The sequence below is a fragment of the Zalophus californianus genome, chromosome 6 (genome assembly GCF_009762305.2).
Source record: "Zalophus californianus isolate mZalCal1 chromosome 6, mZalCal1.pri.v2, whole genome shotgun sequence".
Lineage (NCBI taxonomy): Eukaryota > Metazoa > Chordata > Mammalia > Carnivora > Otariidae > Zalophus > Zalophus californianus.
This window is the reverse complement of record NC_045600.1, coordinates 93195721-93221070: the sequence shown is the minus strand read 5'-3', so window position 1 is coordinate 93221070 and position 25350 is coordinate 93195721. Positions and strand designations below refer to the sequence as shown.

The following is a 25350-nucleotide window of genomic DNA, read 5'->3' as shown; positions in this document are numbered from 1 at the left end:
AGAACCAGTGTGCTTAGGAGTTTTGAAAGGCCCCAGATTGCCCACTTTGACTTTGTTCCTGGGCCCTTCAGCCACACGTAGCGGGAATAGGAAATCGTCCAGTGGATCATGCAAAGAAAGCAACCACGTCACTTTGGATAATCAGACCTTGCTTGTGCCCCTCAGTGGCACCTCTTCCCCCACCCTCACCTTGTCGTTCAGGTTTGGTTCCAAATGGCTTCTGTGATTACAAAAACCAAGCCTGCCACGGAGGCTGCCGACTCAGCCATCTTCTTCCTCTCAGGCAGAGCCTGGGGGCCCAGAGGACCCGCGCACCGCGTACCGGGCAGGTGGCTGCACTGTAGGGACCAGGGCTCGTGTGGGTTTGTATTACACACCCACGACGTCGTGGTGACTCCCCATAGCCCCCGTGCGGGCTGCAGCAGCGGGTACAGTGAAGGTGGCATTGCCAGCCCCGAGCCCAGCCCCCCATGGCATCCCCACCGTGACAGACAGGTGACAGACAGGAGTCTCACGTTGTTCCCAGCTTAGGTGTGAACTGTCTGGGTGGGCAAGTTACACTGCTGTCAGGCCCGCGGAGCCCAGAGAAGTGGGCCAGGAATGGGGAGGGGGGCTCTGACGCAGTGTGCGTGGGGCACAGTAGCCAGGAGGGCTGGTGGGGGTGGCCAGGGAGAACGAAAGAGACCATTAGTTACCTGGAAAGTACCTCGAGGTAATTTCAGGTTTGTCTCATCCCTGTATAGCTTCTTGACAGGGCGTGGGGGGCGACGACAGGGCACCAACAGTGAGTGCTTGGTTTCTGAATGGTTGGAAGAAGTCTCTGAGCACCGCTCTGTAGCTCTACAAGGAGTATCATGTTGAGAACTGAGCCTTTAATCAGGCAGAACAGTTCAGCCCCCTGTTCTCTCCCCCTTGTTCAAAGGTAGGTTGGAGGTCCTTGACCACCCAGGTACTTACTCTGGTGCCTCTTGCGCACTGCCCAGCTGGACACAGCTCTTTGGAGCGTTCTCGCAGTCGCCTGTGAGCACTGACTGACGGCTCCTTAAGCTGTTTACTCTTTTCCCTCCAGGACGGGAAGGTGATCGTGTGGGATTCCTTCACTACCAACAAGGTAAGAAGTTGTCCCTGGTGCATGGAGCAGCACCCCAGAACTCCGGCCCTGTCCTCTTTGCTTCCAGACACCCCCAGTCTCATGGTCATCGGGCTTCCCGGGTGCCTGCCTGGGGATGGAAACCCCAGGAAAGCCCATCTGTGTTCAGACAGCTCGGCAGCCCGTGGCAGGTCTGTTCCCCTCGAGAGCTGAAACCGCTCCCCCCAGCAGGAGCATGCAGAGCCAGCAGAGAGGGTGCTAACACTTAAAACCGGAAAGGGCCTGGCCTAGAAAACTCGTCACACTCACGCACGCACGCACGTATTATTTTTCTTTGAGGGGTGGTGAGAGGTTCCTGAAGCCCCCGCTTTCTCTGCCCTCTGTGTCTGTGTCTTTGACCGGACTCTGTAGCACCATGGACATGAGCAGACAGCAGGGGAGAAGCTGAGGTTGCTGGGGGTTGAACTGACTATCCAGTGATATCCTGCAGGTCGGGCCTGGGCGAGCTCGGCTCCAAATTTAACCTACATTTAGACTCTTAACTAAAGAGAAAAGCCAGTCTCTGTGGAGGTGTGCTTACAAGCCTGCATTGTGTGCCATTTATGGTAACCACTATTGTATATTCAGTCCTGGTTCTGTTATTTATATAAAGAAGGTCTTCTCTTCTTCACTATATAAGACAAAGAGACCTATATCTGCCTCAAACTGAACAGCATCCATATTCTGCATTATTTGAATGTGTTTAGTAAGTGTTGTGGTAGGCAGGTGCTACACAACCTGATCGGGGGAGGGGGGACAGAACCATCTTTTGGAGCAGAGTACCTAATGGTCAGGCCCCTGGGGAATAGTAAAAATGGCAACTTAACGGTTTACAAGGGTCTTTCCCCTCCAGGACCTCTGCCCATGGGAGCCTCTGCTTCTCCCAGCGCACCTTAGCATCTTCAGGGGCATGTGGGGTTTTTTTGCTTCTGTTTAAGCCTTAGCATGTCCTAGAGCACACACTGCCTGATTTCTGGGGAGGGCCCTGGCAGGGAACATAGTTTTTTCTTGTAAGGAAGGGAGCCTGGGGTGCCTTGTGCTGAGAGTGGCCATTTGCTGCAGTGGGTTATTCTAGGCATCTGAAAGGCTGTAGATTGTGAGTGACAGAATTTCCATGAGCATAACATGAATCATAGTAGGAAAGAACCAGCCTAGAATCATCTAATCCCATCCTTTCCCTTCACCAATGGCCTGCATGGGGCTGCACATCTTGCTGGTGTTGGAACTAGGAACCAGGGCCCATGTCTCTCATGGAAGTAAGACCACAGATGCAGAAGGTTTTGAGCTGTGGCTTTGTTGCCTATTGGCATGCAGGAGAATGTGGGTGCCCCGACCACCAGCCAGGAGCAGAAACTGCTACGCGTAGTTCTCATTGCTTCCATGTTATGGGGTCTCTGTCGTCTGTGAGCAAAACTCAAGATCACCCTGCCCTCCCCCGCCTCCACTCAGACCTTCCCAAGAATGGTTTCAGGACCCACAGGGGACAGAGGCTCTTGTATATTCACAGGGCAGCAAACACAACATACATGTAGAATCATTTAAGAATAGATTTTTAAGGGGGAATCTGAGTAAATAAAGTATAGCATGTAACTGAAGTGAAATTCAGACAGACCTTTCAAAGAAAATGAGCCCCAATATTCATTCAGAAGAACAAGGGGAGTATAACATTAAGGAATAAGTAGAGGCACCTGGGTGGCTCTATCAGTTGAGCATCTGACTCTTGGTTTCGGCTCAGGTCATGATCTCATGAGTCGTGAGATTGAGCCCCACGTTGGGCTCCACACTCAGCAGGGAGTCTGCGTGAGGATTCTCTCTCTCTGCCCCTTCCCCTGCTTGTGTGCTCTCTCTCTCTCTCAAATAAATCTTTAAAAAAGAGAGAGAGGTAAAACGGTAAGGATATTGTTTTGTTGGCTGAGATTTTTAGCATTTGGAATATACGACATTCGCTTTTGTTGATTCTGGGGGAGCTGAGTCTCCTGTCAGTCTCAAGCTGATCTTCACCCCACACCACTGCCCTTTGAAATGGTAATGGGATTTAGCAGGAACTCCAGTCATTTGATTTTGCAAAAACTAAACATTAATACATTTGTGTAGAAGTGCTGCTCGTTCCTTCTATGAAGCTTGCGTACTGTGTTTCAGGAGCATGCAGTCACCATGCCCTGCACGTGGGTGATGGCCTGTGCGTATGCCCCGTCGGGATGCGCCATTGCATGTGGGTAAGTAGGGGCCAAGCAGCTTTTCAGATCTTTGATTAGCCACAAAATACCATTTGATGGGCAAAAACAAGCAAACGAACTCGAACTTACTGTTTTTGTTGTTGTTTGTTGTTGGCCGGTTAAGCGAGGTGTTCAGTTCCTCCCTGAACTTCATCAAAAAAGAAACTACACAAATCTCTTTCATACTTATTTTCATTATAGACTGACAGTAGCTTAAGTTTCAAACCTGCCTCCTCTACTCTCAAATGCTGTTGGTGGGGACTATAAATTGGTGCAAACGTTTTGGAAAACATGTTAGTAATGTGTATCAGAACAGAAGCCTTGAAAACTTTATAACCTTTGATCTAGAGATTCCATATCTAAGAACTTGTTTGAAAGGAATGATCCAAAATATAGAAAAGCCATATGAGCAATAATATTTATTGTAGCATTATTTAAAATAAAGCAAAAAAAGGCAGGGTAGGGAGGAATCATATGTCCATCAAAGGAAATTATTAAGTGAATTGTGGGACATGAGTTGAAGGGACTATTTTATACAACCATTAAAAAGGAAACTTCTTAATTACAGTAAATGAAAAGAACATCCAGGTTGCTAGGAAGATGGTGTTTTATTTCCTAGTCTCCTGGAGCTCAGTTTAACAGAGTTGGCAGTGAGAACTGCAACCAACATAATTCCCTGTCCCTGTGTTAAACAATTCTGGAAAATATCTCTACCATAGGATCCCAGCCATGTTTAGCAAAAAGGCATTAAGTCTGTGATGAACTATACCAAAAAATCCAATAGTAGTTCCTTGTGGATGATGGGACTATGGGGTTTTCTCTTTTTTATAATTTTCTCTTTTTTAATAATTTTCCATTTTTAAAAATAAGCGTATCTTGTTTTATAATCAGGAGAAAGGAGTTTTAATTCAAAAATGAAAACACTTGGCCTCCAAGCAAAAAGTTTGGAGCCTTCTCCAGCCACAGTCACACCAATGGTTGTCCTCAACATCCCTCCCTTTGAGTGGCTGTTTGGGGGCATCTTTCCATTCACTCTCCACTTGCCAAGACCCTGTGTGCCTTTGGAACCCATGTTCACACACATGTATTTCATATTTTCTAATTTTTTAAATAATTCAAAAGTAGGTTATATTTCCATTTTATTACTGAATGGTATTATTTATATAAAATTCATCCCATTTCCTTCTTGAAAGGATATGAGGTAAGCACAGTAAAAGACACACATATACACATGATGTATATAGGTATATATGTATTTATGTATATGCTATGTACATAATACATTTATTTACATATGTGTGTATACATACACACACACAATAAGATAAGCGTAAAGGAGTTCAGCCAGCTGTATAGTTAGAAAGCGCTGTTCCCACAAAACTTCTGTCACTTCAGATATCAGTCGCAAACCACCCTCAGGTTTGATAATTTGCTGGAACAACCACAGAACTCAGGAAAGTGCTATACTTAAGCTCACAGTTTTCTCACAGTGAAAGGATACAAATTAGAACCAACCAAAGGAAGAGGTGCCCAGGGCAGAGTCCAGGCGGGGTCTAAACCTGTAGCTTCCAGTTGTCCCATCCCTGTGGCATCACGGACGGCGTTACCTCCTGCTGGCCTCCTGGCCACCATGCGTGATGATAGATAGAACATTAACAACCAGGGAAACTCGCCCGAGTCTTTGGTGTCCACGGATTTTCCTGGGGCTCAATCACATACGGCCCATATGGCTGACCCTCAGTCTCCAGTGTGTCCTCGAGGTTTAGGCTAATGCCTTTAGTTTCTGGTTCCTGTGAGGAGGTCAGAACTCACAGTGCGTGCCCTAAATCATACTGTGAGACTATCTGTGAACCAAAGCTGTTCTCCCTTAGGCCCATTCCAGGGGCTCAAAGATGACCTCCCAGCAGCCAAGGGCCAAAGCTGACCTCTCATTATGTCAGACCAGTTCTTACTCATTAGGACTAATAAATAGTCTACATTTTTAAAAACTCCAGGGTAATATGTTTCTAACTGGGCATTAATGTTAGCAGATGCATAGAGTTGAAGGAGTTACATCATTTCTCAATATTTTATACTGAGATATCTGCTATCTGGTTCTGTGTTACAAAAAGAATATATTGGGTAGATCCTTCTGCAGTATGCAATGGATATAATAACGTAGTGAACAATGTATTTTTTTAGACAGAGCAGGCAAGTGGGGGGAGGGGCAGAGGGAGAGAATCTCAAGCAGACTCCCTGCTGAGCGCAGAACCCAATGCAGGGCTCCATCTCCTGACCCTGAGATCATGACCTGAGCCAAAATCAAGAGTCGGCCACTTAACCAACTGAGCTGCCCCAGGCACCCCATGAACAATGTCTTTAACAGTAGTTTGGAAAATGGTTCTGTCAGCTATTTCTTATTTGAACCCAGTGGGAAAATTTCCATGAGGCAGGGGGGGCAAGCGGGAAAGGGAATAATTTTACAAGGCCCAGGTAGACAGGTTTGTGGTGACAGCCTCCTCAGACAGGAGGAATGGCTGGTGTCTTGTCCATCATATCTGTCTCCCGGCCCTGCCCTGTGATAGATACTCAGTGCCTGCACTGCCTGCCTCACAAGCAGAGGGAGTTCAAGCTGTGAATATTGGTGTAATATTAACAAATATTTAAAATATGGGGTCCAGTGGATGAGGAAAGAGCATCAGAAACTAAACTGAGCAGGGGCGCCTGGGTGGCTCAGTCAGTTGAGCATCCGGCTCTTGGTTTTGGCTGGAGTCATGATCTCGGGGTTATGGGATCGAGCCCAGCGTCAGGCTCTGAGTCTGCTTGAGAGATTGTCTCTCTCCCTCTCCCTCCTGCTCTGCCCCTCCCCCACTTGTTCTCTCTCTCTCTCTCTCTCTTTCTCTCAAATAAAATCGTTAAAAAAAAATCTAAACTGAGCAAAACTGAATCCCCATCTTAGACAAAAGCACCTGCTCAGACCTTCCCTAGAACTGCCAAGAGCCACTGCCATTAACTTGCCTAGTTATCTAGTGATGATCTAATGTGGTGTTTCTCAACCATGGCTTTGTGACAGCCCTGTGACTCCGTGATCACACAAATCCACACCTCCACCACATTCTCTCCATTTTTTTTTAAGGGGAGAACAGGGATATATTTATCTCCATCTGTCTGACTAGTGAGTCTATTTCTTAGTTGGTTCCAAACTTGAAAGCTGAAATCCAACAGTATTGACACAATCCCCTTCTCAAAAAAATGTGTTAATTGCCTTTATTTATATATAAGTATTTTTTTATTTGAAAGCCATATCTGAAAGAAGACTTCACTCAGGTATTGTATACTTGATATGAACAACAGTTCACAAGGCAATGGACCAGGTGTCCTGGGGAATTTAAAGATGAATAGGACATAGTGCCTGCCTCCAAGCAAGTGGAATATAAAAATGACAATAATGACCACTTACTGAGACTCTATTGTATGTCAAGGGCCATTCTGAACTCTTTATAGAATCTTCCCAACAGCCCCCTGTGATCGTGGGATCCACTCCATTTTATAGTCGAGGAAACTGAGGCTCAGAGAACCTAAAAAAACATAACCAAGATCACAAAATGAGTTAGATACTAAAGCTGAGATTCAACACCAGATGTAAATAACCCTAAGTAATGGGTATCCCAGGAGAGCTACAGAAATTACTCTGAAGCTTCAGCACAGGAGAACGCCTACCACCTCAAGGGTCCGAGGAAGCCCATAGTCCACAGCATACTGGTTCAGTGTCACAGCCTAACTGCCAATCATTCTCACCCACAAGCTTATGAATTACTGGTAAGAGACTTCCCAAGTCCACACCTGCCCCCTTGAGCAGTTGGAAAGGCTAAGGGGGTCCCTAGCATCCCCAGGGCATCAGAAGAGTGTCATCCTCCTAAATGTCATTGCCCATGAAGAAGAAGCAGGGCTCCTCGGAGTAAGGCTGACCGTCGGTCTGGGGCCGGAAAAGGATATTTTCTTGTTCCAGAAAGCAAGGAAACATTCAAGGACCAATGGGGTCATATCCAACAGAAACAAGCTGCTTCAAGGGGCCCTCCACTGTCCAAATGTGGGACAATGTGAGCATCACATGGGATAGTGATAGTAATGGCTCATAACAGACTTGAAGAGAAAAAAAACCCATGGGTGTACAGTGATACTGAGGGGAGGGGGAAGTTTTTCTTTACAGAAAAATATCAGCTAACAAATGCAGAAGGAATGATCAAATCAGAAGGTCACTATTTTGTACTCCTAAAATAATATTTGATTCAAACAATGTAATCATGCTAAAGCCATTGCATGAAAGGTTGTTGGGAAGCAGGATATTCACATGGTCTCGAAGTGTCAAACCCTAATTACTAATTAAAAGCAAGTCATATTTACCATGCAGTGATCTAGTGCTCCCCACTCTGACCAAGTGATCAAAGTCGGCATCACCAATCTTGAGACAGTAGTCCTCACAGATCTCCTGGAGTGAAGCAGCGAGAAAGAGAAAGAGGTACACAGTATTACCTGTATACTAGTATTACCAAAAATGTTATACTTGAATATGACCATTAAGAAGCAATGTGACAAGTCCAGAGTATGTGACATTCTACAAGACCATTGGCCTAAGATCTCTTGTCATGAACAACAAAAACAGAGGTGGAGGGTCTGTTCTAAATTGAATGGTCTTAAAAAGCTATAAAAACTGAATGCCATGTGTGAACCTTGATTGGGCCCTGGATCCTGGGGACAACTGCGGAAGATTGAATATGGTTGGCTGATTACACCGTGTTATGGAATTTGTGTTAGTTTTCTCAGATGTGATAATGATCTAGTGGCTACCTAGGAGACTGTTCTGTTTTTTTTAGAAGATGTAAAATTTGCAAATTGAAGTGTGTAGATATAACATGTCATGTCTGCATTTACCTTCAAATGGGTTCAGAATTTGCTCCCACAAATATGACAAAAGGCTAAGTTAGTGAATGTAGGTGAAGGGATCTGGGTGCTCATTGTACTATTTTTCTTTCAGTTTTATGGTACATTTGAAAATCTTCAAAGTTGGGGGGAAAGTTTACAATACATCATGCTGCCAAAGGAAAACATTTTGAAAAGTTTGCGTGAAGGAGAATGTATAGGTGTATTCTGTTGCCTTATATTAGCATCTGTCACTTCTTTCTTTCCATGCTAGCGGTTTGGATAATAAGTGTTCTGTGTATCCACTGACGTTTGACAAAAATGAAAACATGGCTGCCAAAAAGAAGTCTGTTGCTATGCACACCAACTACCTGTCGGCCTGCAGCTTCACCAATTCAGACATGCAGGTGAGGAAGCGGCTGTGTGGTGGGTCAGCCTGCCGGGGAGCACGGGAAGTGACAGAGGACCAAGGAGGGGTGGCAAGGAGAGGAAGCCTTCCAGTGTCCCCTCTATTATTATTATTATCATCTTATTCAAGTATAGTTAACATACAGTGTTATATTAGTTTCAGATGCACAATATAATGATTAAATAATTCTGTGCGTTTCTCACTGCTCATCATGATAAATGTGCTCTTAATCCCCTTTATTTCACCCATCCCTCCTCTCTGGCAACCACCAATTTGTTCTCTGTATTAAGAGTCTCTCTTTTGGCTTGTCTCTTTTTTCCTTTGTTTTGTTTCTTAAATTCCTCATGTGAGTGAAATCGTATGGTATTTGTCTTTCTTGGACTTATTTCACTTAGCTTTATAATTTCTAGCTCCATGCATGTTTTTGCAAATGGCAAGATCTCTTTCTTTTATATGGCTGAGTTATAGTCCACTGTGTGTGTGTGTTTATCTATATCTAAATCTGTATCTACACAGCACCTCTTCTTTATCCATTCACCTATGGACGGACACCTGGGCTGCTTCCATAATTTGGCTGTGATAAATAATGTTGCAATAAACATTGGGGGGCATGCATCTTTCTTAATTAGTGGAGTAAAATAACCTAGCAGTGGAATTACTGGATCATAGGGTATTTCTATTTTTAACTTTTTGAGGAACCTCCACACTTTTTTCTGCTGTGGCTGCACCAATTTGCAGCCTTACAAATTCGCATTCCCACCAAGAGTAGAAGAGGGTCCTTTTTCTTCACATCCTGGCCAGCACTTGTTATTTCTTGTGTTTTTGATACTAGCCATTCTCACAGGTGTGAGGTGATATCTATTGTTGTTTTCATTTGCATTTCCCTGATGATGAGTAAGGTTGAGCATCTTTTCATGTGTCTTTTGGCCACCCGTATGTCTTCTTTGGAGAAATGTCTATTCAAGTCCTCTACCATTTTTAACTTGGATTATCTGCTTTTTTTTGGTGTTGAGTTGTATAAGTTCTTTCTGTATTTTGGATATTAACCCCTTATCAGATATGTCATTTGCAAATATCTTCTCCCATTCAGCAGGTTATCTTTCTGTTTTGTTGATTGTTTCCTTCACTGTGCAAAAGTCTTTTATTTTGGTATAATCCCAACAGTTTAATTTTGGTTTTGTTTCCCTTATCAGAAAAGACATATTTAGAAAAATGTTTATATGGCCAATGTTAAAGAAATGACCGCCTATGTTTTCTTCTAGGAATTTTATGGTTTCAGTTCTCATGTTTAGGTCTTTAATCCATTTTGAGTTTACTTTTTGTGTCTGGTCTAAGAAAGCGGTCCAGTTTCATTCTTTTCCATGTAGCTGTCCAGTTTTTCCAACACCATTTGTTGTAGACACTGTCTTCTTCCCATTAGATATTCTTGCCTCCTTTCCTATCTATTAATTGACCATAAAAGCTTGGATTTATTTCTGAGCCCTCTATTCTGTTCCATTTATCTGTGTGTCTCTTTTTGTACTCGTACCATAATGCTTTGATTACTACAGCTTTGTAGTATATCTTCAAGTCAGGGATTGTGATACCTTCATATTCGTTCTTCTTTCTCAAGATTGCTTTGGCTATTTGGGGTCTTTTGTGGTTCCATACAAGTTTTAGGATTGTTCTAGTTCTGTGAAAAATGTTGGTATTTTAATAGGGTTTGTATTAAATCTGTAGAGTGCTTTGGGTAGTATGGACATTTTAACAATATTGGTTTTAGAGCATGGAATATCTTCCCATTTGTGTTGTCTTCAGTTTCTTTCATTGATGTTTTATAGTTTTCAGAGTACAGGTCTTTCACCTCCTTGGTTCAGTTTATTCCTAGGTATTTTGTTCTCTTGGGTACAATTGTAAATGGGATTATTTTCTTAATTTCTCTTTATGCTGCTTCATTATTAGTGTACAGAAATGCAACATATTTCTGTGTATCAATTTTGTATCCTGCAACTTTACAGAATTCATTTATCAGTTCTAGTAGTTTCTTTGCTGGAATCTTTAGGGTTTTCTATATACTCTCATGTTATCTGTAAGTAGTAACAATTTAACTTCTTCCTTACCAATTTGGATGCCTTTTCTTTCTTTTTCTTGTCTGATTGCTGTGGCTAGGACTTCCAGTATTATGTTGCGTAAAAGTGGTGGGAGTAGACATCTTTGTCTTGTTCCTGATCTTAGAGGGAAGGCTCTCAGTTTGTCCGCATTGAGTATGATGTTAGCTGTGGGTTTTCATTGAAGGCCTTTATTATGTTGAGGTATGTTCTCTCTAAACCTACTTCATTGAGAGTTTTTATCATGAATAGATGTTGAATCTTGTCAAATGCTTTTTCTGCATCTACTGAGATGATCATATGGTTTTTATCCTTTCTCTTGTTACTGTGATGTATCATGTTGATTGGTTTGTGAATATTGAACCACCCTGTATCTCTGGAATAAATCCTATTTGATCATGATTTTTTAATGTATTGTTGGATTCAGTTTGCTTAGATTTTGTTGGGGATTTTTGCATCTATGTTCATCAGAGATATTGGCCTTTAGTACTCTTTTTTTGTAGTGTCTTTGTCTGGTTTTAGTATTAGGGTAAATGCTTGGGAGCTTTCCTTTCTCTTCTATTTTTTGGAACAGTTTGATTGAATAGGTATTAGCTCTTCTTTAAATGTTTGGTAAAATAAACCTGTGAAGCCATCTGGTCCTGGACTTTTGTTTTTCAGGAGTTTTTTGTTTTGTTTTGTTTTTTTTAATTACTGATTTAATTTCATTGCTAGTAATCCATCTGTTCAAATTTTCTATTTCTACTTGATTATGTTTTGGGAGCTTATGTGTTTCTAGGAATTTATCCATTTCTTTTAGATTATCCAATTTGTTGGCATATAATTTTTCATAATATCCTTTTATAATCCTTTGTGTTTCTCTAGTGTCAGCTTTTATTTTTTCCTCCTTCTCCCTCCTTTCTGATATTATTTATTTGAGTTCTCTCTCTTCTTTTTTGATGAGTCTGGCTAAAGGTTTGTCGATTTCATTGACCTTTTCAAAGAACCATCTCCTGGTTTCATCAATGTGTTCTATTGTTTTTATAGTCTCTATGTCATATATTTCTTCTCTGATCTTTATTATTTTCTTCCTTCTACTGGCTTTGGCCTTTGTTCTTCTTCTAGCTCCTTTAGGTGTAAGTTTAGGTTGTTTATTCAAGATATTTCTTGCTTCTTGAGGTACACCTATATTGCTATAATTTTCCCTCTTAAGATGGCTTTTGCTGCATCCTAATGATTTTGGACAGTTGGGTTTTTATTTTCATTTGTCTCTTTAATTTCTTAGTTGACCCATCCATGATTTATTAGCAAGTTACTTAGCCTCCATGTAGTTGTGTTCTTTCCAGATTTTTTTTGTGATTTATTGTGCTCAACTGTTGCGCTTAGAAAAGATGAATGATATTTCAGTCTTTTTAAATTTATTGAGATTTGTTTTGTGGCCTAACGTGTGATCTATCTGGAGAATGTTCTTTGTGCACTTGAAAACAATGTGTATTCCACTGTTTTTGGATGGAATATTCCAAATATATGTTAGGTTCATCTGGTCCAATGTATCATTCAAAACCTCTGTCTCCTTGTTCATTTTCTGTCTGGATGATCTATCCATTGATGTAAGTGGAGTGTTAAAGTCCCATATTATTATTATATTTCTATATATTTCTACACAGTTTCTTCCCTTGTCTGTTAATAGTTGCTTTATGTATTTAGGTGCTCCTATGTTAGGTGCATAGATATTTACAATCATTCTATCTTCTTGTTGGATTTTTCCCTTTGCAATTATGTAGTGCCCTTCTTTGTCTCTTGTTATAGTCTTTGTCTTAAAGTCTTTTGTGCAATGTAATTATTGCTATTCTGGTGTCTTAACAGGAGAGGTATGCTCTAGCATCTGGCTCTAAGAGGAACCTGTTGTTTTTCATTGGTTATCATTATTATTTTTAATAAATCAAAAATGGGGAAAGTTGGGGCTATTAATTAATGACAGAGCTATATTAAACATCCTCTAACTGACTTGGTGGTCCTGGGAGCGGAACAGAGAACCTTCTGAGGGGGTGGAAATTCCTATCTGGCAGTCTGAGTGGTGGTTCCAATGTGTTTACATGTGTAAAACTTTAATGAGCTGCTGAGCTTCAGAGTTGCGCATTTTATACACCTCACTGTACCTACTTTATACTTGTGTTTTAACAAATACCAAAAGAAAAAGCTTTCAATAGTAAATCTATTCCCTACTTTGAATAAACTACAAGGTGAAAACAATACAACTTCAACACTCTTAAGTTTCTTATAACAAGTCATAAAAGGATTATCAGTTTATTCATTCATATCTATTTAGCAAATCTTCATAGGTGCCCACCACCCACATTGCCACATACCACCGGTTATGGGGTGGACTCGCTCACACTCAGGCTCTGTTCTCAGAACCTTCATGGAAACCATCTGTGACTGAACAGCGGGGGAAGCTGAGAGCTCAGAACGGGAGGGGTGATCGCAAACTTGCTGCAAAGGGCTGCCTGAGCCAGCCTTGGTGGGCGAGGGTGTGGCCAGGCAAGTGTGAGGGCAGCCCAGAGGGAGCAGGCAGCCTGCGAGGTGGGCAGGGCCGGATCACAGGGCCCCTGAGTCTGGCCTGACGCCACAGATGGGCAAGGAGCCATGCAAGTGCCAGGTCAGATTTGGGTTTCTTTTAAGGAGGAGAGCATCTGGGTCAGATTAAAGTTTTCCATGGCCCACTCTGGTTTCAGCTGACTGGGGTCAGAAGGGGAGGCGAGGCTGGCAGCAGGGAGACCAGGTGACTGGGTAACTGTTTAATTGCTGAGCAGAGGGGTGTTCAGACTTGGAGTGCAGTGTTTGCCCCTGTCGTTTGCGACCAGGATTCTCACAGACCTGTACAGTAGGGGGCGCTGTGGCCTGGGCCGGCTGGCAGACGACTAGTGTTAAACCTACAAATTCCCTACTTCCAAAAGAAATGACTGACAGTGAGTTAGAGGCTCTGTTTCGTGCATTTATCGTGATGAGTGTTTGGTTTTTAAATTCAATTTTTACTTATAATGAAGATCACAAAATTATTAAAAGTATTTTTCTAAAATATTTTTTACTATTAAGAATTTACTTGTAACTTTTAAAAAACTATTCATCTCTTTGGTTGAAGAATATGGTATGGAAAATTCGCAAATTAAAGAGCTAGACTGAGGTAATCGTTTAAAGCAGATTGGGTGTCCCAAAAAAGATGGGAGATTATTGGCCCTTTGCAAGTGTTAGGACAGGAATGGATGTGGGCCAGGAGACATTGAACAGAATTACAGCATATTATAAAATATAAGTACCCAAATTAAGACCCAGTCCAAGTCTTGTGCATTCATAAGCTAACTTTTACCAGCCTAGGTCATCTTGTTGGGTGTACCAGGCTACTTGAAGGAGGCCAAGGATGCAGGGAGTCCCACAAACAGAGGCAGAAGCTTTGCAGTCTTGGAGATTCCCCACATTTGAGAGCTGCCCCTGAGGGGGAGCTTTGAGGCGGGCCTTGGGGGCCACGCCCAAGAAGCCTGAGCTCTCTGGAACTCACCCAGCTCTTGCTCCAGGGAGGAGCTCCAAAGCGGCTTCTCCTGGCTGCAAGGAGAGTCTAGGTCTCCCCAGACTGCCTGGCAGGAAACGCGCTCCAAGATGGGGCAGCCAGCCGGGCACCAGGCCAGGGTGGGAGTAGAGTCCCCTCCTTGTAATGTGTATCTCTCCTGCAGAGAAAAGGAGATTCTTTGCGAGTGCTAGGCCCAGCGTGTAAGAGAGAAGGGAAGAGAACAGGAAAGAAGGAGAGGAGAAGAGAAAACCCACAGCAGGAGGAATTTGGAGGTGCAGGGCGGTCAGTGGGGCACGGGAGGCTAACAGTCCTTAATGCTGCCACTCATTTCCTTTCCTCAGTAAGCTCCACCCACCGAGGGCCTTCTGTGTGGCAGTGACGCTGCAAGAGCCACTTCCTGCACTGTCTTATCACCTCATCCAGGCCCTGTGAGCGGCAGGAAGGTGGGGTGCAGGGAGGCTGTGACATCCAGGGCTTAGCCCTTGTGGATCCCCCAGCCCATGGCTGCCCAGGACAGGCTGTCAGCTGGGTCCCAGAGGCCATGAGCCCTGCATCTCCGCTGCCTTTCTCCCAGCCCCACGAAGCTGTGTTTAGCCTGAGCCCAAGCCATGGGCACGCGTGCGCACACGCACACCCACAGCTCGGGCTGTGACCCTAAGTCCACCCAGGCACCGCAGTGTTCCTCTCACCGTATGGGTGGCCTTTGTACTTGTAAGTTTACAGAAGCGGCTTGAGAGGTGATTGCAAGGACCTTAGACAGTTTCCTAAAATCTGCCTTTGATCTTACCATCTCACTTGGAAGCTTCCCACAGCTCCATCTTGCCTACAGGCTGAAGTCCTCACACTCTCATTTTGTGCAGAGGTAGGCCTTCACCTGGCCAGCTCTCACTTATCCTTGGAGCAGCTCAGATGTTGCCAGAATGGGTTTGCTGTCTGTCCCTTGGGCCTGCTTGGATCTAAGCACTTCTCACTCTATCGTGAGTCATCACTGTCTTGTCTGCCGAGATCCTCGGAAAAACTTGCTCTCCAGAAGTGCCAACTTTCTTAGACCTCCTGTGGCAAGGGAGAACCCCAACTCGGCAAACTCTCCATAGCATCTCAAAATGAGAAAATCAGGGAAGGGTACTTGGAGGACTTGGGGGGGCCAAGCTGGGTGATTTTAAGGTGGGTCTCTCAAGGCAGGAAACTGGCTATGACGTTACTAGCTTTGGATTGGTGAGCCCTGCAAGGTAAGGGTCTTGCCGTGAGTCTGGGTGAGCAAGCCGTTAGTTTTGGTGAGTAAGTTGTTTTGTTGGTTCACAGTCTTACCTTGCAGGAGCAGGTATGTCCTGCAGCAGGCCGTTAGATTGTTTTCACTTGGTCTCGGTATTGCCTCACAGAGCTCCAGGAAAGTGTGCCTGGGCTCGGAATTGTTTAACACAGGGGCAGGGAATTCGGTTGGTGTCGGATCTTACTGACGGTTCTGTTCAACGGCCCTCCGGGAGAGCAGGACCGAGATACGATCTCTGTTCGAACCCTAATTAATGCCTATTAGCAGAGCACCTGGATGTCGTCAGCACCCAGCACGTACTTGCTGAATCTGTGAGGGCTTGCATGTGGCCCTCTCAGGGGCCCTAGGACCGTCTAGCACCCTGCCCCGCTCTGGGGGGAAGCAGCCACGGGCACATGTGTCTGACAGGGCGCACTGCTCAGCGCTGCTACCAGCTGAGGGTTTATGAGAATGCTGGGGCCTCGGGCCCCTACCCCAGATGCAATATTAGCAAGCAGCCCGGTGGCTAGGGAGCATGTTAAGATCTGAGAAGCACTCAAAGTGTTTGGCCTGCTCGTGGGGGCCACGCAAGTTCTGTTCCACAAACGTTCACAGAGCACTTCCTCTGGGACGCCCGGCAAGCACAGAGCTCTGCAGATAAAGCACGGAGGCCTGCTCCATTTCCTGTTCCATTTCCTGCTCCGGAGGGGACAGGCACATAAACCCGCATCGCAAGGACAGTGAGGGTGTCGCAAAGGAACTTTTCTTCTTAGCACAGGGGAAATACTCCTGTGCTTGAATCCAGATATAGCGAGGCACGAGTCTGTGTGTGTGTGTTCCAAGAGCTCACATGTTCAGCTCTAAGCATCAGAGTGACTTTCCCCCAACAGAGGTCATAATGACAATGCTTTTGCTGCCCTTCTCTGTGGACAGATCCTGACAGCGAGCGGCGACGGGACATGTGCCCTGTGGGACGTGGAGAGCGGGCAGCTGCTGCAGAGCTTCCACGGGCACGGGGCTGATGTGCTCTGCCTGGACCTGGCCCCCTCGGAGACGGGCAACACCTTCGTGTCTGGGGTAAAGACCCAAGCAAAATCCCTAGGGGTCCTTCGTCTCTGTGGGAGAATTATGTTGGCAATTCTTGTCATTTTCAGGGAGTAGATCAGACATTTCTCAAGAAGGAATTGTCCTCAGCTCACTGTCACACCCCCGGCTCCCACAGCAGTGGCAGTGCGTGGTGGGTCGCGAGGGTCTCCTGTTCTGCTGCTGACATTCAGTCTGCAGAGGTGTCTGGAATGTTCTCCTCATGTGAATGCTGTGACCTGAGGTGCATATCTGCCGCATTTGAAAATGTTATTCCTCAAATAAACAGCAGAGTTAGCATCTGAGAGCACTGGAGATGAGCCATAAGGTACCAAGCTGGTCAGATGGCTGCTGAGGTGAGGCAGCGTGGTGTGATCAGGGCTTGGGGCTTGTGAGCACTCTCCTGCCCCACCCCTGCCAGTCGCCATCACCCTCCCAACCTAGGGCACAGGGAACAGAGCATTTGAAGGCTCAGGGTCAGGCACACAAGGCCACGGTGGCACAGAGGAGCTCTCGGCTAAGATGCCGGGGTCCCGGCTTTGCTATTTGACTAAATTTCCTTGTCTGTAAATTGGGCATAATGCAAACCACTCCCCCAGGATATGACGTGGAATATATTAGGTGGAAGAGTTGACAATGGGTTATGCAGATGTCAGGGGTGAGTATTTCTGTGGACAGCCAGGAATAAGAATGGGGAACTAAGCAGGGTGACCTGGCTCAGGTCCTGTCTCGCTTTAGTCAGGAGAGAGGTGGGAGAGGACATGCTGGACATACCATCGCATGGCATCTGCAGCTGAAGGACGTAAGGGACCTCTGCTCTGAGCTGCCTGCGTCTTGGTGCTGCTGGGCATGAGGCGAGGGCTGTGTGGCCTGTAATCGGCAGGAACCCCATTTTCTTCTTGGGTGTTTGGCCCTGTCTGTGTATGTTTCATTTCTGTGCCTTTGAATAACTGTCTTTGTCCCTCCTCAAAGTGCTGAATCCCCACAGTTCTGAGATATCAGTTATGGTATTCACCCCACTCTTTTCCCTGAAGTTCAAACCAGCAACTTGAACACCGATTTTAAGCCATTATGTCTTCTATTTGACTGTTGAGAGTCCACATTATACTACCCAAGCTTGATAATAGCATTGCTCTGCAGAAATGTGTCAAATGCCCCTAGAACCAGGATAGCATAATGTGAAAACCTCATGTTTATGACTCTGGGTCACGTTCACAACCCAGAGAGAGGGTTTATGGGTAGTGAGGCGGAAGCCCAGGACGGTGACTTGCTAGAGACCCGCAGCTAAGTGCTGGCGAGGTCATGACTCCCAGCCGGCATGCTGCAGAAGTGCAGATGGCCCAGTGGCACCCGGTGCTCTCCCTTTGCTCACGCTGTCCTGTACACCTGAGACAAAGCGGGGTGGGCTCACCGTGCACCCACTCTATGCCTGCCCTTCCCTCCCGGGCTTAGGGAGGCAGAGATGAAGAGGAGGGAGGAAGGGAAGGACAGAAAAGAGAGAAATGCCCAGGGGGAAATCGAGGAGGCTCTGGAGGGTTTGCACCCACACTTGGAAAGGTGCAAAAGAAGAAGACATGCTGAAGGGGAAAGCTGGGTGCCTTCCCTTGCTCCCCTACACCCCAAGACATAGTCTCACCTCCTCAGGGCTTACTGGTTGAGGAAAGCAGCCTTAGGTGAGGCTAGTCTCAGAAAAGTATGTTGTCAGCCATTTACCAATAGGAAGTAAATGGCTGTGTTACATAATGAGAACTCATGCCTGACTGTAGACAGGCCTTGCAGTGACCATAACTCTGGGTAACTTTGCAATTGTAGGGATGTGACAAGAAAGCCATGGTGTGGGACATGCGCTCCGGCCAGTGCGTGCAGGCCTTTGAAACACACGAATCTGACATCAACAGTGTCCGGTCAGTGAGTAGAATGTTCATGTAACTTCTCTGTTCTGCTGGTGATCCCTGGCGTGGGGTAATGCTCAGGCCAGGAACCACCTCCAGGCTCATTTTACTTGGCTGAAAGAGGTCTCCCCAGCAAGAAAGGCTGATTTGTGGTGGCACTGAACAGCACCCCAGATCTCTTGGAGATATTTAATTTAGTGGCACTCAGAGTAATTGTTATTATCCTCCCTAAATAGAGTCAGTATTTCTCATTCATTTATTCAGCAAATATTTATTGAGACTTATATGCTAGACATTGTTCCAGGAACTTGTGAACAAGATAGACAAGGTCTCTACTTTCTTGCAGGAGATAAGACAAAGCACAAATGAGTAAATGTACAATTTAATTTAAGATGGTGATAAGTGCGATGGGTTATTGCTTAGGATGGTCAGGGAAGGCCTCTCTGAGAAAGCAGTGTTTCAAAGAGCCAGGCTTGCAGAGAGCTGGGTTAAGACGAGATGTGGAGGGACCTAACCAAAGGCCAGTTTGGGGGGTGGCTGTCATGGTCTCTGTTTTGCCTTTGAGAGGTCACTCTGGCTGTTGTTTGGAGAAGAGATTGTAGGGAAGCAAGAATGGAAGTGTGATGGCCAATTAGAAAGTTGTGTGAGTTCAAGAAGGAGGTGACAGTGGCTGGAACTAAGGAAGACATTGTAGAGACAGAAATGTTCAGAGTTGTGCTGATTCTGAGATTTTACCCTAGCTACACGATATCAAGCTAGGCTGCCACAGTTTCATGGATGCTGGTAGAAGACACGAGACTCCTGGGTTTGAGATGAAGGACAGTTTATTACTTCTAGCAATGGCACTAGCCAGGGTATCAGCATTTTTGTGCTGGTTACCTGAGCCCCAGTCCCACAGGGTGAAATGGAGAGGGCCCAAGACACCTGCACAGGCCAGGGATTGCATTACAGGAGAAGAACCCTGAACTTGGGAACCCAAACCTTTTATAAGGGGCATGAGCAGTGATCTATTTACTAAGACAGGGAAGACTGGAGGAAGTACGGGTAGGAAGCAGTCGTCACACATGGATTCTGGAGCTCTGTTTTGGGATAGTTACGTTTGAGATGCCTATTATACACCCAAGTGGAGCTGTTGAGTAGGTAGCGGGATCTATGAACTGGTTCCCGAGAGGCAGGGACTTGACATGTAAATTTGGAAGATGGCACTGTGAAGACTCTTCCTTCTAAGAATCCTCATTATACTTAATGGAAAAGACACTAGACTTGTTCCCCTTAAAAGGAAGAACAAGATAACAGTGCTTATTTACGTTAGCAATAGAAGTGTTAGTAAGAATTTCTAGGTCCTTGCCCTCAACTGTAGGATAGAGAAAAAGGGAAGAGACTATTGCTTTTGGCAAATGTGCTGTAATTACCTAGAAAATCAAAGGAAATTAATACAGATAGTGAAGTTGGTAAGATGCAGGATAGAATATAAAGCCACAAAGATAAATTAAACCCCTATATATCTTTAAAATGCACATTCTCTCACCCGTGCTGCTCCCCCTACCCTGACCCCTCTTCCTCTAACATCCATTAGGTCTCAGTGTAGACTCCCCTCTCCCCAGGAAGCCTGATTACCGAGAAGAGAATGGACGTAACAGTAATAAGCATCATTTATTGAATGCTTTTCACTTGGCACTATGCCAAGTTCTTTGCCTGTATTCAGTCTTTACAACAGGAAAGTACATTATCATCCTCGCTTTTCAAATGAGGAAACTGAGGCTGGGCAAGGTAAAGTCCCTTGCCAGAGGTATCCCAGGGAGGCAATGGTCAGTGCGGAGATCTGCACGAGGCTTTGTATGTGCCATTCCAGTGTCTGCAGATAATCACTTTCTTACCCTGGAGCTGAGCCAAGTCCCAGGAATGAGGTGTGTGATCAATGGAAACCACGGTTACCGGCAGCCTGCTCTGTGTTCAGTGCCTGGTGCGAATACACACGTTATCTCAGTTACTCCTCACCAACACTCTGCAAGGCCATTGTTACTGTCCCCTACTTACAGGGAGAAAAACTAGAGGCCAGTGGGCCAGGCAGATGAGCCTCCCCTTCTGGCCTCTATAAAGAGTGGTCCTTATGTCCCCAGCAGTGGAGATTCTGATTCCGATTCCACGGGCCCAGATGGGACAACTTTCTCAGGTGATTTCCAGATGATTCTGACGGGCATCCAGGATTGAGAATCACCACTCTGAATAAATGCTTTCTATCCAAACTTTCTCTCTGCAGGTACTACCCGAGTGGAGATGCCTTTGCTTCAGGATCAGATGATGCTACGGTATGTTTCTAAGTTATGAGAGCTTTTCCTATTTGAAAGAGAGATACAGTGATTTATTTTTCAAAATTAGTGTTTTTTCTGATTACCGTAGTAAAGTGAATTCATTGAAGAAACCTTGGGAAGGGGGTTAAAATATCTTATTCTCCCAACCCAAGTCACAGTTGGGTGAATTCCTTTCTGTCTTTTTTATTTTGAAACAAAATGCTTTATAATTTGCTTTTTTCACTTAGCAATAGGTGATTGGCTATGCCAGTGGAGCCAATCTACATTATATTTTCTTAGTAATTGAATAGTATTCCATGTTATGGACATGCCATTGTGTACTTGACTAGTCAATTTTTGGACATTTAGGTTCAAGGTTTTGTTTTCCCTTTAAGAAATACTACTATAAGTAAATATTTTTGGTACATATTATTTCTCCCATGTCTCATCTGCCCTATATGTTCCTTTTCCTATACCTCCCCAGGCAGCCTGGGGAAAGTGGTTGGTTCAGGGTTTGCCAGAGGGAAGACAAATACCAAATAATAAGATCTTTTTAAAAAATGAAAATGAAAATGTAAAACTTCCATGTGCCAAAAAATGTATAACAAAATACAAGGGCATACATCTATGAAAAGTTCTTGCCATCTGTATGACAGACCAAATTGAAATCCTTTAGATATGAATGGGGTTGCATCATCAATAAGATAAACACCCCAATTTTTAAAGAGTTTGATAAAATGTAGACTGTTTACAAAGTAGGAAATCCAAAATGGCAAATAAACACCTAAAAACATTTTCAGACTACCTGTAATCCAATAAATGCAAGCTTAAGTGATCAGAGCTCATTTGGATTAGCAATGAAATGCTACATTGTGGACGTAATATGGTTAAAGAGCCTAGATTTAGGCCCGTTGGTTCCACGCTTCTGGAAAACAGTCTTGCCATATAAGCCAAGAGCTTTTGAAATATCCCTCCCCTTTGATCTGGTCATACTATTTCTTGAAACAATTTTATTCTGAGGATTCTGTTCCTTAACTCTTCTAAGGAAAACATCAGAGATATATATAAGGATTTTTATGTAAGAATGGTCATCAAAATTTCATTTATAAAGGAGAAAAATTAGACACAATCAAAATTCTCAACACGGTACGGCTAAACAGATTTAATATATCCACATAAGGAATATTCAACAACCATGTTAGTCATGTGTTTTTGATGATTATTTAATGATACGAGAAAAATGCTCATAACCTGATGTTAATAGAAGTCATCATGAAATATCCACTCCATTTAAAGACCCACATAAAACGGAAATAAGAATGAAGGAAGTAGCCTAGATGTTAGTAAATACCTCTAGGATTTGGGGTGATTTTTGTTTCCTTCTTTAGGAGTTTTTCTGTATTTTCTACAATGAATATCCTTTATCAGAAAAAAAGAGGGGTTTCATTTTTGTTTTTGTACGCCTCCCCCCAAATCTTCTGTATTTGCTGTTTCCTTGAATCTCCACTGATCCCTGCAGATTAATAGGAATTGGGATTAAGGTAGAAAATGCTAGGGGAGACAACTAGAGGTATTTCCCTCATCCCCCAAACTACACAAGCCAGCAGTGCCTGCTGATAGCCCTGTGGTCCTCTCTTCCCACCCGGAGCCAGAAATAAGTGCTTCTTTGTCACATTTGTCACGCCAGTGTCGCCTCTACGACCTCCGGGCAGACAGGGAGGTCGCCATCTATTCCAAAGAGAGTATCATATTTGGAGCATCCAGTGTGGACTTCTCCCTCAGTGGTAAGATTTTCTTTCAGAAACTTTCTGGGGACTGTAAGTCGGGAGCTAAAGGCAACCCCGCTCTCGATCAAGCTTTCCCTCAGCTGAACTTCGGGTGAGCCAGTGGGTTAAGCAGTCTGCATTTGCCCCGGTTTTCCTCCACGACGCCCCACCCCACTTCACCCCACCCGAAGCAGCCTCCCCACCCCCTTCCTTTTACGGGAAATGAAGGCTGTGCCACTCTTCTTCAAGACAGCGATGCATGCGGCTTCCCATCTGCAGTGCCCTTCATTAGGCATTTCCTCCTCAGCCTGCCAGTCTCCCCTTCATCCCTGAAAAGGGACACCCTTATTCCATGTGCTACCATGTGTCCATTCATGTGTCTGCCTGCCTGCCCACCAGCACCCTCCACGAGGGGCAGCGACGGTGCTCTCTGAACCCCCAGGGCAAAGCACAGTGCCTGGCACATAGTGGCCCTAAATCACTGTGGAATGAATGAATGAGCAAGCGACTGCATGACTGTGTGAGTGAGTCATGAAAAGAAAAACAGGGTGGAACTGGTTCAGTAACCATCATATCCTCCTGTTTTGAGGGCGCCTGCTCTTCGCTGGATACAATGATTATACCATCAATGTCTGGGATGTTCTGAAGGGGTCCCGAGTCTCCATCCTGTTTGGACATGAAAACCGTGTTAGTACTCTCCGAGTTTCCCCTGATGGAACTGCTTTTTGCTCAGGATCATGGGATCATACCCTCAGAGTAAGAGAGAAGTTCTTTTATTTTACTGTGTGTGTGAGAGGAGTGGTTGGCCCTCTTTAAAGCAGAGGCTCAGAATAAGCCTGGGTGATGTTCGCCAGACACAGCTCTAATTTCAGCTCTGTCCATGGCCACAGAAGGAATGCATTGCCCCGGAGAGGTCGTGAGTCTCCCATCAATGCAGGTGTTGGAGCATGGTTTAAACAGCTGTGTATCAGCGTGTAATTGAGGGAAGAATGGAGCCAGGTGATCCACACAGCCCCTTTTGATCCTGAAAGTAGGGTTCTTCTGATTCTAGCCTTTGGCAAACCACAGGTGCCAGGCTCCCCTCCCAGTAGTGGGGCATTCACACGCCTTTGTGAGACCCACAGAGAGGTTTTAGGGAACCCGTGAAGCCCCTGAAATTAAAGGTCACATTTCATGTGTCCATTTTTCCGGGGAAAGTGTCCTCATGGCTTTCATTAGTTTCTCAAAGAGCTCAACGACCTTGCTGTATGTTGGCTCACCAGAAATACCTCCAAAATACAAAGCTAAGTGTATTTCCTACCTCAGTGGGGACGGAGCACAAACTTGACGGTCTTCGTGGCAGCTCAGAAGGGGAGAACAAAGATATTTATATGGTGTGGGGAGGGGGTTCTGGTTTAAGGCCAGATGGAGGGATTTAATTAGGATTAGACAAATTTGTGGCACAATAGTTTTAAGATTGCTGGACACATAGTTGGGGGAGGGAGAGGATTTTGAAGACAGTCTTGAAAAGTAACCATCATTTGTGATGCTCTGTGTAGGCCTGAGAAGTAAGTATCTTTTCTAAAGAGAGTAGTTGAGTGGTCTACTCTTAGGATAAATCAAGGATTTTTGGAAGTTCCTGAAACAAACAACAAAGTTATCTGTGAGTTCATCTTCTGGGGCAAGAGTTTCCTAAATCAATAAAGTCACATTAATATACCCAGGAGGGTGTGTGGGTACAGATGGCACTCAGCCTAAGCATTACCAGCCCCTAGTAAGAAGGCCACAGATGCCCTACAGATGATTGAGCAGAGCTAGGGGAAGAGACAGGTCTCAAGAAGCACCTTTGAGTTGCCAGGAGTTAGGTGTTACCATCCAAGACCTGTGCGTGCTTCATTTTGGATGGTGTGTGTGTGTAACTGACCTGCTTTTATCTCTTTAAACTCAAGTTTCACAAGTCATTAACTACTCGGGGACTAACAATTATCTGTTTGTGGCTTTGCAGGTCTGGGCTTAATCATCTCCTGACGATGCACACATGGGCACCTGAGGGTAGAATTTGAAACCGTCATATGTAAATAGATCTTTCGTCTAGAGGATCTGAGGGTTATTGCAACGTAGCTTAAAGGAGTGACTCCGCGGCTGCAAGTTCACTCAGCATCCCTGATATTACTATTAAAATGACCACCCCTGGAAAGACCCCAGTGTGGGCCTTCAGCCCTAGAACACCTTCAAGTACAGTGTTTTGCATTTTGAATACTTTTTAAAAATGTATCCATTTTTAAGATTATTCTAATTATACCGTCTCCACATATATTACCAATAGGAGTCAGCATTTAATAAATCCCCTAGTACTTCCTTAAATCAAATTTGTTTTCAGAGCACTTTAAAATCTGATTCTTCTCAGTGTGCACTGTGTCTTGTGGAACTTTCCTCTAGAAGTGCTGACTTAACGGCGGGCTGCACGAGGCCGGCCATGTTGATTGGTCTGTGATAGAAGAAAATTCCAATTCCAAACGTAACTGGACAAAATCCCTTTTTTAAAAAAATGTTTTTATTGTAAAAGTTTCTTTTTCAGTCTCGCATTGTCTTTTTTCAGATCAAATATTTCCCTCTGTGTGAACTGTCATCAATGGAAGAAAGATGTGCATAAAGTGGACAGGATGTTTGATTTATGAATTCTGTGATGATGTGATGGATCCCTCAGACAGGGTATTTCCTGTCATTTGAGGGAAAAGCTGAATGCTGTTTGTGACACAAAGGCTTCTCAGAGCAACCAAAACCTTTCTGTGTGGGAACACAAGAC

General features: G+C 44.6%; 1 protein-coding gene across 2 annotated transcripts in view; it reads left to right on the top strand.

Moving 5' to 3' along the window:
• Positions 1–24603, top strand: part of GNB5 (G protein subunit beta 5) — a 37414-nt gene extending 12811 nt beyond the window's left edge. For both annotated transcript variants that reach the window (XM_027571979.1, XM_027571980.2), the window contains exons 4-12: positions 1070–1111; positions 3269–3345; positions 8519–8651; positions 16467–16610; positions 18429–18520; positions 20769–20817; positions 22487–22583; positions 23155–23321; positions 24550–24603. In XM_027571979.1, coding sequence (XP_027427780.1) covers positions 1070–1111; positions 3269–3345; positions 8519–8651; positions 16467–16610; positions 18429–18520; positions 20769–20817; positions 22487–22583; positions 23155–23321; positions 24550–24561 — 813 coding nt within the window. In that variant the 3' untranslated portion in view covers positions 24562–24603. The remainder of the gene's footprint in view (positions 1–1069; positions 1112–3268; positions 3346–8518; positions 8652–16466; positions 16611–18428; positions 18521–20768; positions 20818–22486; positions 22584–23154; positions 23322–24549) is intronic.
• The last annotated feature ends 747 nt before the right edge of the window (positions 24604–25350 follow it).